Raw genomic sequence first — 17,661 nt, 5'->3', positions numbered from 1 at the left:
ATGTCAGATAAATTCATTACAATGATATAAGTATCCATGGTTATATCATAAACAACCACTAATCCTGAAGGTTTGATTCAGGAATTTATGTATTTTTTTTTTAAGTTTTAACCTGTGTTTTCCAAGCACATCATCTGCCAAACCCTTTTACTCACAAAGGACTTCTATCCCATAAGAGAAAGAAAACAGAAATGGAAAAGCAATAAGCCTTCCATAGACACTGCTGGGAGATACATAACTTTTTCTCTAACCACTACATGTCAAACCAATGGAACAGGTGATTCTAAATCAAAGATTTAGCATGGTACTACAATCACCCGAGTGTGGTCTCCATGCCAACTCAAATGCACAAGAGGGAGAGAACTCTATAGCAAATTAGGGACATTTTTTATATGACCTGATTCAGAATATAAAGATGGAAGGAAAAGTCATATGAGCTATTTTCTACCCAGTGATCCCAAATAATTTTAATGAGTTATTCTTTTTCTTGGTCTTAAGTCTTTTTATTCCTGCCCATCTCTTATTTCTGCTCAACATTTATAGAGCATTTAGATATTTTTGCAAGCTTTAACTGGTATATTTTTACACGATTTCAATGCAGTGGCAAAGCACTGTTGGCCTCATTTAATAGCTGAGAAACAGAAAGGTTAATATCTTACTCAAGGCCCTTCTTGAAGTCAGTAATAAATTCAAGATTTGAGCTCTGAATTTTAACACTATAATTAGCCAAAGTCCACTGGGCCATGAAGTTTACTAGAAAGACAATCTATGGGCTCCTTATTATTTTCTGAGTTGTTCCACATTAATATAAATATGCAGCATTATACGTATAATTCAAATGATTTTACCTTGAGGAGTTGTTAACAACATTTTAAAAAACTACTCAGTAGATGTTTCTGTTCACCTTGAAGATGAACTTTCTACAGAACTCCTTGCTACTTGGCAACTTCTAGATGTGTGGCTATGAATGAAGCATGGTCATCCACCCAAAATGCGTGGAGAGCAATGTTGGAGGAGCAGATCTGGAATATGACTGTAACAAAGCTCAAAACATAATCAAATATATAGTGATAGTCTCTGTCAGAACAAACTATTTTTTTTTTTTGAGATGGAGTCTCACTCTGTTGCCCAGGCTGGAGTGCAGTGGGGTGATCTCGGCTTACTGCAAGCTCCGCCTCCTGGGTTCACACCATTCTCCTGCCTCAGCCTCCCTAGTAGCTGGGACCACAGACGCCCACCACCACGCCCAGCTAATTTTTTGTATTTTTAGTAGAGACGGGGTTTCACCACGTTAGCCAGGATGGTCTCGATCTCCTGACCTCATGATCCACCCGCCTCGGCCTCCCAAAGTGCTGGGATTACAGGCGTGAGCCACCGTACCCGGCCAAAAGAAACTATTTTTAACATGAGGTTTAAAATGGTCCACATTATTAAATCTCCACAAGGAGATAAATAAGAATTAAAAATACCAGGGCACCCTGCCCTCTAGTTGAGAATCTCTGTGTCAATGAACCACTGTGTCTGGTGGAGTTTGGCACATCCTCAAGTGCTTGGGGACAGAAAAAGACAACTACCAGATTACAAAAAAATTCAGAAATGGGTTATCCAAAGAGCAATTATTTGTCAGAGTTTTCCCAGTACCATGAAAGGTAAGGAGACATTGGATTTCACAGTATGTAATCAATACTCAAATCACTAGAAAGGTATATTTTGCAGTGGGATGCCAGTTTGGTAAGACTTTCCATTATCACTTTGAAGTAAATTCCCTTTCCTTGTGATTCCCTGCTCACCAAATGAAGCTCTGATTACTAATTCTATCACTTAGGTATCTAGATCCTGAGAATGACGCACACCGGATAATGTAAACACAGTCCCTAGAAACACCTGTTACCCACTGAAAATTAGTTTAAGATCATTTTGGTTTATGTATTAGTGTTCTGATTTTGGCTACTCTGAGCTATTTCCCAAAAGTCTGATCAACTCTGAAGGAGCTAACAAAATAGTTTCTAGACCTGCAAAGCCAAGAAACAGATTGGGCAAGCGATGTCTAACCCCCACTGTGACATCACCTTCATTGCTCACCATCTCAAGCAGGTCCATCTGAATCTCTGTGCCCTGTTCCAGGAATTGCACCATGAGCCAGCATAGAAAACAAAGTATACTTTCTGGATTACCACTGAGTACCTATGTCTTCCTGGTATCTAAGCAGTCAACATCTATTAGTCATCTGTTGGGTATTTCCATGCTAGAAATGCATGCTAAAGAATACAGTCTAGAAAAATAAAATATATACACAAATAACATAAAAATCACTGTATTTATGCATAAACAATAACATATATTCAGTTACATCTCTACTACTCATGAAACTTTTCTCTCTCACACTCCAAGTAACTTATAGCTGAATTTTCGAATTCTTTTGACCACACTACATAGTAAGACTTTTTACCTCACAACCTAGAACTCAAAGTTTCACAAAACATGCAGACTTGCTAGGATCTGCTATTTTCTTCTGAAATAGACTTTAAACTTGAATAGCATTTCCTACTCTTGTCTCTAATTTTTCTCTTAAATGCTAATAATGACCTACTAAGTTTATTTCGTGACCTACTAGTTGATCACCATCCACACCTGAAAAACAAAAATGCTGCTTTAAGGCCTGGAGATGCAGCTCCCCATTGCTATTTCCTTTCTCCTTTCTCCAAAAACCCCCGCTCCTTGGAAGCACGTGTCTGCTCACCTTCCTCATTGGGACTATCTAACCACAACTCAGTCACTCCTACTCATTTACAGATGACTTTTTTTACTTGGCCAACTTCGTCTAGTATACTAAGATGGAACAGGTGGTTCTAAATCAAAGATTTAGTATGGTACTACAATCACCCCAGAGTGTTGTCATCATGCTAACTCAAACACAAGGGAGAGAACTTTTTAAAACCTAAATCACCATTCTCTCCACCACAACTGCTGACAATTTTTGATGACATAAACATCCAAATAGAACATCTCGGTTTCCTGAGTTCCAACTACCACTTCCTCCTCCACTCTTTCTCAACTGCCCACTCATGTAGTCTTGCTCTAGACTTTCTTATTCCAGAATAATTTTTAAAACATGGTGTACAGCCAATCACCCAGCCAACCTCAGCCTAGATTAGTTGATCCTCAGCCAATCTGCAAATCCATAAGAATAAATGATTTTTTTATTAAGCCACTGAGCTTTGGCATACTTTGTTCTGTGGCATTTTTGTGGCAATAGCTAACTAACACATTCATCATCTCTATACTAAGTATTAAGTGGTTTAACATGGCTGAAGAAAATCACACAACCATTCTACCTGATATTTATGACTGCAAATCTCAAATGAGCTCCCAATATGGCCTGACAATTCGACTACACTTCACTAGTAAATTCATCTTCATCCTTTGCAAGACAATGATTTATCATCTTTAGTTCAAATCTCCAGCATCCCTCTTCCTCATCTTCCTTTTGGCTAATTACTTGCCACAGCCTTTATAATTATATGCAAGCTGATAAAATACCTACCTTTCCACCATCCAAGCCACTAACTTGTATCTGACAACAACAAGTCTGCCTTCTCTCTGGTTAACAGAGAAGTTTTCCTGCTCCCATCTAAGGTAAACCCCTTCATTTTGTTTTAGATGCCAACCCCTCTCACTTTTGCAATTATACTCTTTGTTTCTTTCTCCCCTTTATCACATCAACTTTCGCTTTTCTACTAGGTTATTCTAATTAACATAAAAAATGCTTTAAAATATTACCCATCAAAAAACAAAACAAAACAAACAAACAAAAACACCCTTAAACTCATCATCCCCTTCAGCCAGCACATTCTCTCCCCTTTCATAGCAAAGGGCATTAAAAGAACTTTCGGTACTCTCTGAGTCCACTTATTCTTAGTCCACTCCAAACCAGTTTTCATTCTCACCATCACCTCTAAATAGCTTTTCCCAAGGTCACTAATGACCAGTGTGACCATATAATTTATCATCCACACTGTAACATTTCTGAGTAAAGTAAACACTAATCAGACAAGACACCAGATTAGCAGGCATAAAATAGGACTGTCTCAGGCAAACTAATGTAATGACACCTACACTGATATGGCTCAATTCACTTTCTTGACCTATCAAGAACATCTGACACAGCCAAACACTGTCTCCTTGAAGCACTTTCTTCTCTAGAACTAGCATTCTGTGACACCACATACACCTGCTTTTCCTCCTACATCACCAGTACTCCATCTCCCTCATCTGCTCATCTAAAATCTGGAATGCCCCAGATTATGTCTTTGGCTTGCTTGCTTTCTCTGTCTACACTACCTCTTAAAGTGACCTCATCCACTTCAATATGCCACCAATACACCAAATCTACCTCCCTAACCTGACCCTTCCCATCACAGAACCAACCTATTCAGCATCTCCACTTGTAAGCCCAACTGGTAAAAGTTAACACAACCAAAATAGAACCATTAATTCCCACCACCCAGAAAATATGTCCCCATCCCATGTCTTCACTATCTCAGACAACAGCACTATAATCCACCCAGTTGCTCAGGCCAAAAATGCAGGAGCCATTCTTGATCATTCTCCTTCCTCCATACCGTCATGCAAATCCATTAGTAAATTCCATTGACCCTACCTCCAAATATCTCCCAAATCTATTGTTCACCATCTCACGCCAACAACCCAGGCCCAAGCCACTAGTCTCTCACTTAGCCTACCCCAACAGGTATCTAAAGGGCCTCCAACTTCTTCTACTGCCCCCACAGTCCATCCTCCATCTAGCAGATGGGAAAGGGGAACAAACTGTCTGAAGCATGAATTCCCTGCCCAAACTACAACTGGAACAAAATCAAACCTCCTTATCATAGTCTACAAACCCACTTTGTCTGGCCCTATTTACCTTTCTAATCTAATCTCATCTTTCTCCACTCTCTCATCATTTACTCTGCTCAAATAATAATCGTCCTTTTCTTTCTGGCCCATAAAACACGCCAAACTTATTCACATCTCAGGTCCTTTGCTCCTTCTGCTTGGAATGTTCTCTGCCTTTACTTTTACATCACTCCCTTCTCTTCATTCAAGTCTCTGCTCAAATGACTCCTCCCCAGAGAATAATGTAAAAGTCACCTGTTTCTCTATCTATGGGTATATTATTTGTCTCGTCCCTACCCCTCCTCTACAATGTAAAGCCTTTCAAGACAGGGACCTTATCTATCCTGCTTGACATTGTAACACCAATGGTTGGAACAGTGTCTGGCATAGAATAGATACCCCATAAATATTTAGTAAACTATTGATTGAAAGATGAAATTCATCAGGATCAATACTGGCAGTAAAAAAAAGAGGTAAGCTCAACAGCTTAGATATAGGGAAGGGAAAGGGCAAGCCATGTATAAAAAGCAGTAAAGTGGTTCTTCATCCATACCTGATCTGGCCTGATCCAGCTACAGGTCTTAAAAATCTTAGATCTTCAAGTGCAGCTCAATTCGGTCCTAGACTAATCCTGACCAATACCACAAAGCTTATTGGGCACCATATCAGTGTTTACAGTCTGGCGTTAATCTTGCTGCCCTAAATGTGATGTGTCCCCCAAGTACCCTCATGCTTGCCAAGCCACAGCGTGACTCCTAATGCCCCACATAACAAGCCCCAGATCCTGGGTTTGTTGCCCAGCTTCCTATGGGAATGCAGACCCTCCACAATCTCAATATTACTTGGTTGTGGTCATTACAATTGCCCAGCCCTTACCAAGTCTCTTTCTAGACTAGCCAGAAACATAAGAGCTATAGGCTTGAGTGTTCACCCAGGGCAGCTCTTCCTGGATAAAGGCACTGCCATCAGCCTAAGAGTATATGCTACCACCACTACCAACACCACGAAAGTCCTGCGGCCAGGTTCTCTGCAGCATCTCATTCAGACCTGAATCTGTAACTCACCTCTAAACATTTCAGTTTGGACTGCATGCTACCCTCAGTTTTTTGTTGTTGTTGTTATTTTGAGATGAAATCTCACTCTGCTGCCCAGGCTGGAGTGCAGTGGTGCGATCTTCGTTTACTGCAACCTCCACCTCCCGGGTTCAAGCGATTCTCCTGCCTCAGCCTCACGAGTAGCTGGGACCACAAGTGTGCACCACCATGCCTGGCTAACTTTTGTAATTTTAGTGGAGATGAGGTTTCACCATGTTGGCCAGGCTGGCCTTGAACTCCTGAGCTCAGGTGATCCGCCTCCCTTGGCATCCCTCCCAAAGTGCTGGGATTACAGGCATGAGCCACTGTGCCCAGCCTACCCTCAGTTTTAAAATTATTTTTTGAAAATGTCAAAAAACACACACACACAAACACAAACAGAAAAAAAATACTTGTTGAGTGCTTGCTCCATCAGGTCAGTGCTCCTACGCCTAGCCCTATTCATCCCTAGCTCAAGCTCCAATGCCAATCAGAGGTTAAGCAACTTAGGCAAGGTCACATGGCACTTAAACAGCAAAGCCAAGATCCAAACCCAGTCTAAGTATATACTCTATTCATTACGCTTTGTTCCCTGTTCATTTTTTTTTCTGTTTGTTTGTTTGTTTTTGTAGCACCAGGACCAAGTACTTATCAGATATTCCATCAATGACTGTTTAACTGATAGGGTGTCTTAAATATTTTTAAGACAGATTTTTAAAACAAATCTCCACCTAATGGGAATTTCATTTCAATGTTTACCCACACAATATAGAAATACACAAAGCAAAAGCACTCTTCACCAAAATCTACTTTACCTACTCACCTGATGAACCAATTCTCTCCATGCCCTCAGTAACTACATTCTACTGTGCTTGCACACGTCTGCTCCTCCAGCTGGGATGCATTTTACCAACTCATACATGTTGGATTTGCTCCCACATCTGTTTATGACACTTGCACTTATTGAAATTACACAATTTAAGTAAATGAATTCAATGAAATGTGAATGTAAAAAGAGCTCTTTCTATGAAAACTAAGTTGGCTGCTTTGGAGTGGCTTGATCAACGTGTTACTGGAAAAAAAATAAATGTTTTCAATCCAATTAGACATGGGAGGAATGAAAGAGAAACTGTATAATTCAAAGAAGATTTTGCATTGAGATTTCAAGTGTCTCAGTTCTTGCTGCACTTAAAAAAAAAGCCTGGAAATTATAGTTGGTGCATGATTATGGTGTGGTTTGTGCAAAAAAGGACATGTGGCTCTTAAAACAGCTTACCACACTTAGTTTTACAAACAAAGATTGGAATACAATTGTAAACCTACATGTTTGAGGTTAAAATATTTAGGGTACACATGTATTCTGTTTTGGTGATTTCCCTACTTTGGCTGGCTTTTTATTGATTAAGCCAACTTAAAGCTTTTTCAACTATGTCAACAGGCCTGGTACCATGTAAGCCCCTCCATGTGATGTCCTCCTTCCGGGAACATGCAGAGTAAAACACTATCTATACAGCATACTCCTAGCAGTTGTGGTTTGAAGTAAAACAACAACAACCTGCCCTATACCACCAATAAAATGGACACACTATGTTGAATTTTCTACTATACTGAGACTGTGTTAAACATTTAGTCTGTTTATTACCAATAATTGATTTTAGATGTCCCTTGAAAAACTCTCATTTAAATTTTGTTTCATTTCTAAAGAGATAGAAAGTGTCTGTCTCAAATAATTCCACTTCATCCAACATATATTTCATGAACTTTTTAAAACCCATCCATTCAAAACTGTCAGATGTTTCTCAAATTCTTCTAGATGATAACAGTTCTAATATGGAAAGAATCTGTAGATGAGTACTCATAATATTAATTTAGGAATAGAGAGCATTTACTTTCATGGGCACTGTTTATTAACAGCATTACCTTTGTTTGTAACACTTACATCAAGTGAAAAACTCTTACCTACTTTTAGGAAGCCAAAACAAATACCCAAAGGCGGAGAAGTCAAACTCATGTAACAAAACTACAAATTTAGCAATGAAGTAAATGCTTTAAGAAGTTCAAGATCCTTTAGGATTCTCCAAAAGTGTTAATTAACACATCTAATGACATAGCATGTATCTTGAATAATTTTTGGATCGTGAAAAAAAATTTTCAGTTATAAAGACATTTACATTTTTGAATTTATAAACTCTCTTTGTAAGCAATACTAGTTAATGATGATTTAATAGTTGCTGCGTGATGCTGGGCAAATTATTTAACCTTCTTAAGCCTATTTCTTCAATCACATTGGGGTAACACCTATCTTATATGGAGGCAAAAACATCAAATGAGCTACATATAAAATGCTTAGCATATAACTAGAGATATACTCATGTGAAAATCCTTCATACACGCACATACACACACAGACTCACACACACTTATATATTTATATTTTTTATATCTAAAGCCAAGTATTCTTGGCCAGGAGTGGTAGCTCATGCCTATAATCCCAGCACTTGAGGAGGCCAAGGTTGGTAGACTGCTTGAGGTCAGAAGTTCAAGACCAGCCTGGCCAACATGGTGAAACCCCATCTCTACTAAAAATACAAAAATTAGCCGGGCGTGATGGTGCATGTCTGTAGTCCCAGCTACTTGGAAGGCTGAGGTGGGAGAATTGCTTGAACCTGGGAAGAGGAGGTTGCAACGAGCCAAGATCACACCACTGACCACAGCCAGGGCAACAGAGCAAGACTCTGTCTCAATAAAATAAAAAAATTTAAAAATTTAAAAATAAAGCCAAGTATTCTTAACAGTGGAAGGTGGGGCAAGCAGCAAGGTACATGGATTCTCTGAAAATGTATTGAAAATGTATGCAAAACTTTGTGCAGATAAGCTAATGTGCCCTTTCCTTAGAAAAGGGTTGACAGTTTTTCATCATATTCTCAAAGGTGTCCATAACCACCAAATGTCAAAGAGCATACTTTTCAATAGCCTTTGACTGTATTTTCTCTATTTCCCAGATTTATGCAGTTCATTAAGTTTGCTTTGAAACTCTAGACACAAGTTAAATTTTAATTCACTCAACAGCAACAACAACAAAAAAGTTGAATTACAAGTGTAGTCATAGGTAAAATATTGGTTCTCCTTTTATCTCCCTTTAAAAAAAACCTGTAAATTCATTTAGCTCAAATTATCCTCCAATTCTGCCATAAATAAAACCAAATATCCAAACTTGAAGCCAAAGTTTAAAAACCTAAACAAACAAAAAAACAACAGCAGCAACAAACACACAAAAAGCTAGGAAACCTGGAATGGCCAAGAATTAAAGCCCTATTGCTTGTATAAATCAGAAGGGACTATAATAACAATAGTCCCTTCTTTGGAGTTAATTTTTTAAATTACTCATTCCCTCATTCTGACTCCAAGTTAACAACCTTCACTTCAAATAGGTATTATATTGTTTAAAATTAGTGTAATAAGGAGACCATATGGTATCATGGAAGAGACCCTACACTAGTAATCTGGGAAACCAGGGTTATGGCCCTGTTCTGTCGCCAACTGACTGCCAACAGATGGCTGGACCTCAGCATTCTACGGCACAGTGATTCTGCATCAAAACATGCAATCCCAAAGATACTTTCTAGCCAATATTATACTTTACTACTAAAACAGAAACTTTCAAAAGGGAGGTCACCTGGTAAAAGATTTGAGTCTAGGTCCAGTGAGAAAAATATACCACCACCAAGAAACATTTGAATTACAGAAACTTCTGTTCCCACTGTCAGCACCTTCAGGGCATATAAATTCAGAGCATGGCTTCCAGTTAGGGCCACTTAAAACTTCAGCTTAACATTAATAACAACAGACACCTTCTTCTTTAAGGTGGACAGCACTTTACAAGAAAGATTTAACAAAATATAGATTGACAAAAAATATACAAAGCAGGAAATAGGAGTCTGGTGTATCTTTACATGGTATAGTCTTATTTTTTTCATTGAAAAACACATGTTATGGAAAAAGTAGCTACTTTTAATCTAATTTATTTCTCAACTGCCTTTTCCAAAACAAGTATTTTTCAATTGAAAATAAAAGAAAGCTTTACAAACCATGATAGCCCTATGCCGAAGAGATATCCCTCTCCCTCTTAAAAACTTAAAAACAAAACAAAACTATACAAATGTTAAGCATTTAATAAGCCTGCCAAATGTAACTCTTAGAATGTATTCCTGCATATTCTAAAAGCTAAGCAATATATACACAAGAGGCAAATTAGGATGGCAAGAGTTTTCTGAAAGGCTGTGATGACTAATATTTCAGGACTGGAACATGATAGTTATTAAAAGAAACATGAGAGGTGTTCTCCTAATTCCTAATAGGCCCATGTCCCCACCACAAGAACTACTACAAACAACATTCAGGGCTGAATTCACACAGTTTAGTCTCTAAGGCCTAAATGAGTTTTCTCAATTTTCTCCCATGTGGCCCATTATGTGAATCAAAGAAATCAGTAATTCATTTGTTGAAGGTCAAATATAAGGACATAATGAGGCCCATGCACTAAAATAAATAAAAAGAATGAACAAAAAGAAACCAAGATAAACTCTTGTTGAAAACAATGCCCCAGAATCTAGCAAATAGTCTAAATGTACCTAAAAGACCAGAACGAGATAACATATTAGTTCAGTGATGTCATGACATATACCAAACACTTTCTTCCATGTTAAAAAAAAAAAAAAGTTCATCTAGCATCTGATGCATACATTTAGAAACAACCCCAATATTGACCAAGGTTTTTCAAATGCCTTAACTCATAACTGGAACTTCTAAGCAAAAGCTAATGAGGCCATCTGGGAAAGATCACCAGGAGGCCTTACTACTGCCAGTATTTCACATGGAACAATCGATAGCATGTCTTAACAAGTGCAAAGATTTCAGTCTCCGAATTCATTCTGTAGCATATTTCAACTAGTTAGCAGGGATAAGGATTGAGCCGACAGCTTCCTATTTGTGCAAGTAGAATTTAAAGATTATTTCTTAAGAATTTAGTCCTAGTTATTTTTGTTGTCCTCAAAACACAGTGTCCCTGTTAGAAGGAATATAAATAAACACACATTTTCAGATGGCAATTTGGCATTGCTATCAAAAAATTAATATATGCATGTACTCTTTGATCCACCAATTCCATTTTGAGGAATCCAGCTTATAAAATTTGGGGATGCAAATATAAAAATGTCCACTCATTGCACTGTTTTTATAAAGGTGAAAAATCATACATATATATATATATAGCTGATTAACATGAGTTAGACCCATATACACTAATGTGTGAAGACCCCTAAGACACTGTTCAGTTCAAAAAGCAAGTTTCAGAACAAGTATAGTATTTCTTATGTAAAAAAATTGTGTGTACGTTTGTGTGAATAAATGCATGGAAAACAGTCTGAAGGGATTCACAGTATATAACAGAAGCTGCCCTCTAGAGAAGAAGAAGTGAATCAATGTATGTGGACTGGGGTAGGTTCGAAGAGAAGGTCCGTTTTCTAAAGAGGGATTTTCATCTTTTACTCCACACCCATCCGTATTATTTAAACATTTATGTAACACACATAAAACATTTGTTCTTTATAGAAAATAAGATGCAATATCAACTTTTACCTAAACTCCAGAATCACTTAAAGAGGATGCTCAAATAGTAAAACAAAGAATAGGCTGGGCATATGGTGGTTCACACCTATAATCCCAGCACTTTGGGAGGCTGAAGAGGGCGGATCACTTGAGCCCAAGAGTTTGAGATCAGCCTGGGGAACACAGTGAGACCTCTCTACAAAAAAATAAGAAAATTAGCTGGGCATAGTGGCACATGCCTGTAGTCCCAGCCAAGTAGCTGGGAGGCTGCAGCGGGAGGACTCCTTGAGCCTAGGAGGTCGAGGCTGCATGATCCATGATCACACCACCACACTCCACCCTGAGAGACAGACCAAGATCGGGTATCAAAAAAAAAAAAAAAGACAGAAATAAAGAATATTGGCAGTCAAAAACATTCTTTGTAGACCATATCCTTCCAAGGAATAAAGAAAAATTGTGGGCAGCATCAATCAACAGTTATAAATGAATATGACAGTGTTTTCATGAAAGAACAAGCATCATTCAGAGAACTAAAGGATTTGTATCTCAGATCTTAAAGAATATAAAAGATACTGAACTCAGAAACATTACTAAAAAGGTGTAATCATTCCAAATATTTTTTAGAAATACAATTTTCACAATGAATCCTATTATTTTGGTGCAAATTGTATACTGTGTGGGTGTGCTTTTTTTATTAAAAAAACTGTATGCATAAAAAGCTAGATGGTGTGAAGTGTTTACTCTTACCTGTACATTTTCTTCTGTAACCTGAATTTCTGCAGTGTAAACGTAATCAATTAGCATCCTCAGGGTCCAGCCATCTACCTCTTTTATTCTAACTCTCTTTGCTCGGCTCTCACTCATCTCACCTAAAACACAAAGGAATAAGAGTGATGTTACAGCAAGACACTGCTGTGGAAGTTCCAATGCCAATGTAGATTGATACATCTTCTTGCCACTCACTGTATTCAACAGGCAGCATAATCAGCCACTTTTTGCAGGACGAAAATACTCCCCTTCCTCTTCCAAAAGCTCACCTGAGCAAATCATAAAATGTACTTTTGTTACCCACTTGCACCTGAAAATCATATCACAACAATGAACGTGCCATATGTCCAGCTGCATGAACTATTCTTGTGGCTATAGGATCAGTAGCTGAGGCTGTCCCTGCTTTTGGGCACTTGTTGTCTTTATGGATTTCCAGTCATGACTAGAAGAGTAACGATGTTACTGCCTTTGGCTAATAGCAATGAACAGCTGCTGAAAAGGACCCACCTGGTTAGCATTACTCCTTCAACAAACACACAAATGCCTGCCGGGGCATGCACAGCCTGCACCAGACACAGAGGCTCCACCCTCAGTGAGAGGTCACAACCCTCATGCCAGAGACAACGAGAAAACAAATTACTTATGATGCTTAGAGAATGCAAGGCATAACAGGGATCACAATAATAACAAAGAGTTAGTCAATAACAAAGCTTGTTACAGAGATCTTCTAGCTCAGATTCAGTTCCTGTTTGTCAACTGCAGCAACTTCACACTGAAGTCATTTCCATACCAGCTTTACTACTAAAACCAGGTATCCTTCTACAAAACTGCCTGCTAAAAAAACAGTACAAGACTTTCTTCCTAATACCCACTTGTGGAAAAGAAATAGGGAAGGAGGAAAGAGAAGGGATGGTCCCTAAGCCAAGGAGACTTGGGGAGAGTAGGAGGCAAGTTTAAGCACCGAGGTGTGACAACATAAGTGAACTATGATACATGGAGACATAAGCAATTGAATGGGGGTGGGGAGGGATTCAATTAAAAACTAAAAGGACAGTCCAAGAATAATGCTGAGGGCCATGGGCAAAAAAGATTTGGCTCTAGAATTCACTAAGTTTCAAAGGTAAAAGAAGCATGAGAACGTGCCACTATTCATCACCTTCACTTTAACCCAGCATCTCTTATTAAACCATAACATAGCCTCAAGATTTCTTGAAAGCTCACTTCTTTTTCTGATACAATGCACTGTCAGCGACCATAAACTATCAGAAAAGTCTATGGGAAATCATAATTACACAAAATTCCTTTGTAAACAAAACCCTGGGAGAAGAGAAATAACAATAGTGGTGTACAAAACTGCATGCTTCCCTGGAGATTATCTTTGACAAGATCTCAGAAAGAAGCTGTTCACCTCAGAGCTAAAATATCCCAAAAAACTACCCTGCTACTTCCCAGGAAGAAAAACATCTCTTTGTATGACAAGGGAAGTAGGAGAGTTAATGAGAAAGATGTACCTATACCTACATAGCAGGATGAAAGGGGACTGAGTTGTATGTCTGGTGCTACAGCAAATGTTTTTCCCGTGCTTACAGAAAGGGGGAAAAAGGAAGGTCAAGGAATACAGAAAAATAAGTCTTCAGCCACATATAAGGCACCTTTCTCTATCCTATTCTTGCTGGATCCTGTGAATAGTTGGGGTATAAACTGATAGTCTGTATAAACGGAAGCCTCTTTTGTGCCAAAAGTTAAGACATTCTGGTGATTCCCACTTGGACTTGAGACAAGGGCCATAACTGATTCACCTACAGAGCCCCAATAATATGCAAAGCCCTTCAGGGCCTGGGGCCACATGAGCACAAAGCCAAACAGCCAGTACTCAGTTAAGCGTGACTTACCTTAGGCAAAACCAAGTGGGACTTTAATTTACATGTATGACTGAAAAATAATTAGTTCTCTGCCAAACAGTTTTTAATATTATAGTTTTTAAGGTATTGCTATAAGATGCATTTTGCTAGTTCAAATATTTGTGATTTTTAAGATTATTTTTCTCCCCAGAAAACTGTATCTGCTTCCAATAAATTCAATTTCAATTATATACTGTTTGGAAAACATTTTAATATTTTTATATTAATTTACAAAAACAGTAAGAAAAATAAAAAATGTGCCCATGACTGTACTAATGGTTTAAAAATTCTAATTACTATGAATCAAAGCCCATACTAAAGAGTATTGTAAAAGTTATTTATATCTAATTCCAGTTGTTACATTATTACCTTAGTTTTTGCCCTTTGCTGTGTTTTCAGAGGAAATCTTTAAACAGTATGGCTTTGTGAGATTTCTGATTGCTAATGCATTTTAAAAACTATGAATGAGAGTCAGGTGCTGTGGCTCACTCCTGTAATCCCAGCTACTAGGGAGACTGAAGCAGGAGAATCACTTGAGCCCAGGAGTTCAAGACTAGCCTGGGCAACACAGCAAGACTCTGTCCTATTTAAAACAAACAGAAAAAAACTAGGCTACCCAATGATACTGTACATAGTTTATCCTTACCATTTGTAACCTCCCATAGTCTCTATAGAAATTATAGTTTCTTGTTTATGTTTTGATCACATAACTCTGAGGTTATATCAGAACTCTGAAGCTACATTATGCTATCCATACAAACACCTATACTAAAAACCTCAGTGAGAGTCATCCTTGATTCTCTCCTCTTCCTTACCCACCAGTCCCACAGTTCACTAAAACTTGCAGAACTAACCTTGGATAGATCTCAAATAAATCTTCTCACCTTCTCACCACTGGGGATCCTATAATCTCTTGCTAACACCAATGTAGCCACCTCCTAATTATTTTCCTGCCTCCAGTACTGACTCCACAAATTTGAGCACGGAGTTCAAAAATCCTTTGGTTTCTCCCAGTCCAAGTACACATGTCCAGCCCCTGATTCATTATCTAGCCTTCTCTCTCTCCTCCCGCTATTTCTAAACTTGAAATACATTATTGAGAAGCTGTTTGTTGTTTTCTACAGACACCAAGCAATGTCTTACCCCTGATGCTCTTGTTGAACATTGTCCTCTCTGTCTCCCCACCCACTCATTTCCCAGGCTAATCTCCACTGGAACCTCTCTAGGTAGCCTTATCTGTTGGTGGCCCAAGGCTGGATTAGGTACAGTTGGGTGGGTACCTCATGCAAATCCACTCTGTCATAATCAACTCTTTACCTAGTTCTCCTCCTCTGAATTCTTAAGCTCACTGAGAACAGGGATGAAGCCTTTCTTATCTCTGTATAACATGTCTGACATCTAGTAGATACCCAATAAATACTGGTTAGATAAGTAAATGACTAGATGAATAAAAAGTAAAGCAAGTGCCAATTTAAAATGTAGCATTTTGGCTGGGCACAGGGGCTCACGCCTGTAATCCCAGTGCTTTGGGAGGCCAAGGCAGGCAGATCATGTGAGGTCAGGAGTCCAACACCAGCCTGGCCAACATGGCGAAACCCTATCTCTACTAAAAATACAAAAATTAGCCAGGCATGCTGGTACATGCCTGTAATCCCAGCTACGTGGGAGGCTGAGGCAGGAGAATTGCATGACCCCGGGAGGTGGAGGTTACAGTGAGCTAAGACCACACCACTGCACTCTAGCCTGGGTGACAGAGAAAGACTCTATCTCACCAAATAAATAAATAAGTAAATAAATAAATAAATTGAATAAATACATAAAATATAGCATTTTTACTTAACATAACTAATGGCACTTTAAAATTAGTCTTAAACACGGATAGTCTAGCTATGTAGGATTTCAGTCAACATTTATTGAACATCACTGTACATTACAGAGTGAGCCAAGCACTTTCACTAGCAAATACCACATCATCTCTACCTTTTTTTTTGAGACAGAGTCTCATTCTGTTGCCCAGGATGAAGTGCAATTGTGTAATCACAGCTCACTGCAGCCTTGAACTCATGGCCTCAAATGATTCTTCCGCCTTGGCCTCTCAAAGTACTGGGATTATAGGCATAAGCCACTGCACCCAGTCTCCTATCCACTTTTATTGAGAAAAAAAAGGAAGTCCTCCAAATCATGAAAGTGTAAGAACACATATATGGCTAAAAACATTTCCATCTCGCATGCCTATAGTCCCAGCTACTCAGGAGGCTGAGCGGGAGACAGAGGCTGCAGTGAGCTGAGATCATGCCACTGCACTCCAGCCTGGTACAGAGCGAGACTCCATCTCAAAAAAAAAAAAAAATTCCAACTCAAGGATCTTTAATCAGGACTCCTGAAGCCCAACATAAACTGGTAACTTCACTTATCCATTGCAAAATGAATTTATCCAATGAATAAATGAAAAGTGAATAGGTTTAAAAAGATAAACACTAAAATTCATTTCATTTTAAAAATTCTATGATTCTAGTTTCAGTTATTTAGCACACAAAACATCTGAAAAAAAAAATAAAAGTGTAACACAGAAACTCTGACTATGCTGAAACTCTAAGAAATAAATAACAAATTTATAGCTATGTTTAATAAACAAATCTTATTCCATTACTTCGCAAGTTCCACTTGTCATCTACTCTAATCACTACCACCTTTTTGTTCTTAGGTTACAAAGCAGTTACTGACACACAGGCATTTTCAATTTGGCAAGCTGACCTGGGTGGCCCACCAGCCATTCTCTATGATGGTCAGAGTATGTAACTCTCCAGTTCTACAGCAAATCTAAGACCAACATGGTAACTGCATTGCCCTGCCAGTTTTGGTCTGGTTTGGGTAACTTCTGAGAAAGGTTTCTTAGCTCCTAAAAGACAGAGTCCTCCTTCCTTGAGATGTTGGGTCCACTCTTGCAGGCATCTTTCATTTAGGAGAGGAACAAACCTTAGGATATTTTTATTGAGGATAGAAGGGTAGAGAGACAGAAGAAGATTCTTGATGAAATTTTCAAGCTGTAGATCCAATCATGTCTGGTGCCCAGCCTGCTTTCTTAGTATTTAAACCAGTTTGAGTGGCGTTTGCTGTTACAGGCAGCCTAAAGCATTCCAACTTAAGTTCTTTGTGCAACATTCTATTTAATTTTTTTCAGAGCCATCATCAATACCAGAAATTATCTTTTGTGTGTTTACTTACTGTCTAACCTTTCTTCTTCTTCCTAACTATAATCATGAGAACAGGAACTTATCTGTTTTATTCATCACTCTAGTCCCCAAAGCCTAGGACAATGCCTAGCAGAGAAGATTCTCAATAAATATTCCTTGATGAATGAAAGCATGAATCTTAGACAAACATAACCATGTATATAGCTTTTTAAAATCTTACTT

At 38.5% G+C, this 17,661-nt stretch overlaps 1 protein-coding gene across 6 annotated transcripts in view; it reads right to left on the bottom strand.

Moving 5' to 3' along the window:
* Positions 1-17,661, bottom strand: part of KLHL2 (kelch like family member 2) — a 115,763-nt gene that overhangs the window by 72,111 nt on the left and 25,991 nt on the right. For all 6 annotated transcript variants that reach the window (XR_008547659.2, XR_010156741.1, XR_010156740.1 and 3 more), the window contains one exon: positions 12,324-12,445. Coding sequence is in view for 3 of the 6 variants with exons in the window: in XM_001150117.6 (XP_001150117.3) it covers positions 12,324-12,445 (122 nt within the window). In the remaining 3 variants the exon portion in view is untranslated. The remainder of the gene's footprint in view (positions 1-12,323; positions 12,446-17,661) is intronic.

The sequence above is a fragment of the Pan troglodytes genome, chromosome 3, assembly GCF_028858775.2.
Source record: "Pan troglodytes isolate AG18354 chromosome 3, NHGRI_mPanTro3-v2.0_pri, whole genome shotgun sequence".
Lineage (NCBI taxonomy): Eukaryota > Metazoa > Chordata > Mammalia > Primates > Hominidae > Pan > Pan troglodytes.
The sequence above is the reverse complement of the archived record's forward strand: the minus strand, read 5'-3'. Positions and strand labels throughout refer to the sequence as shown.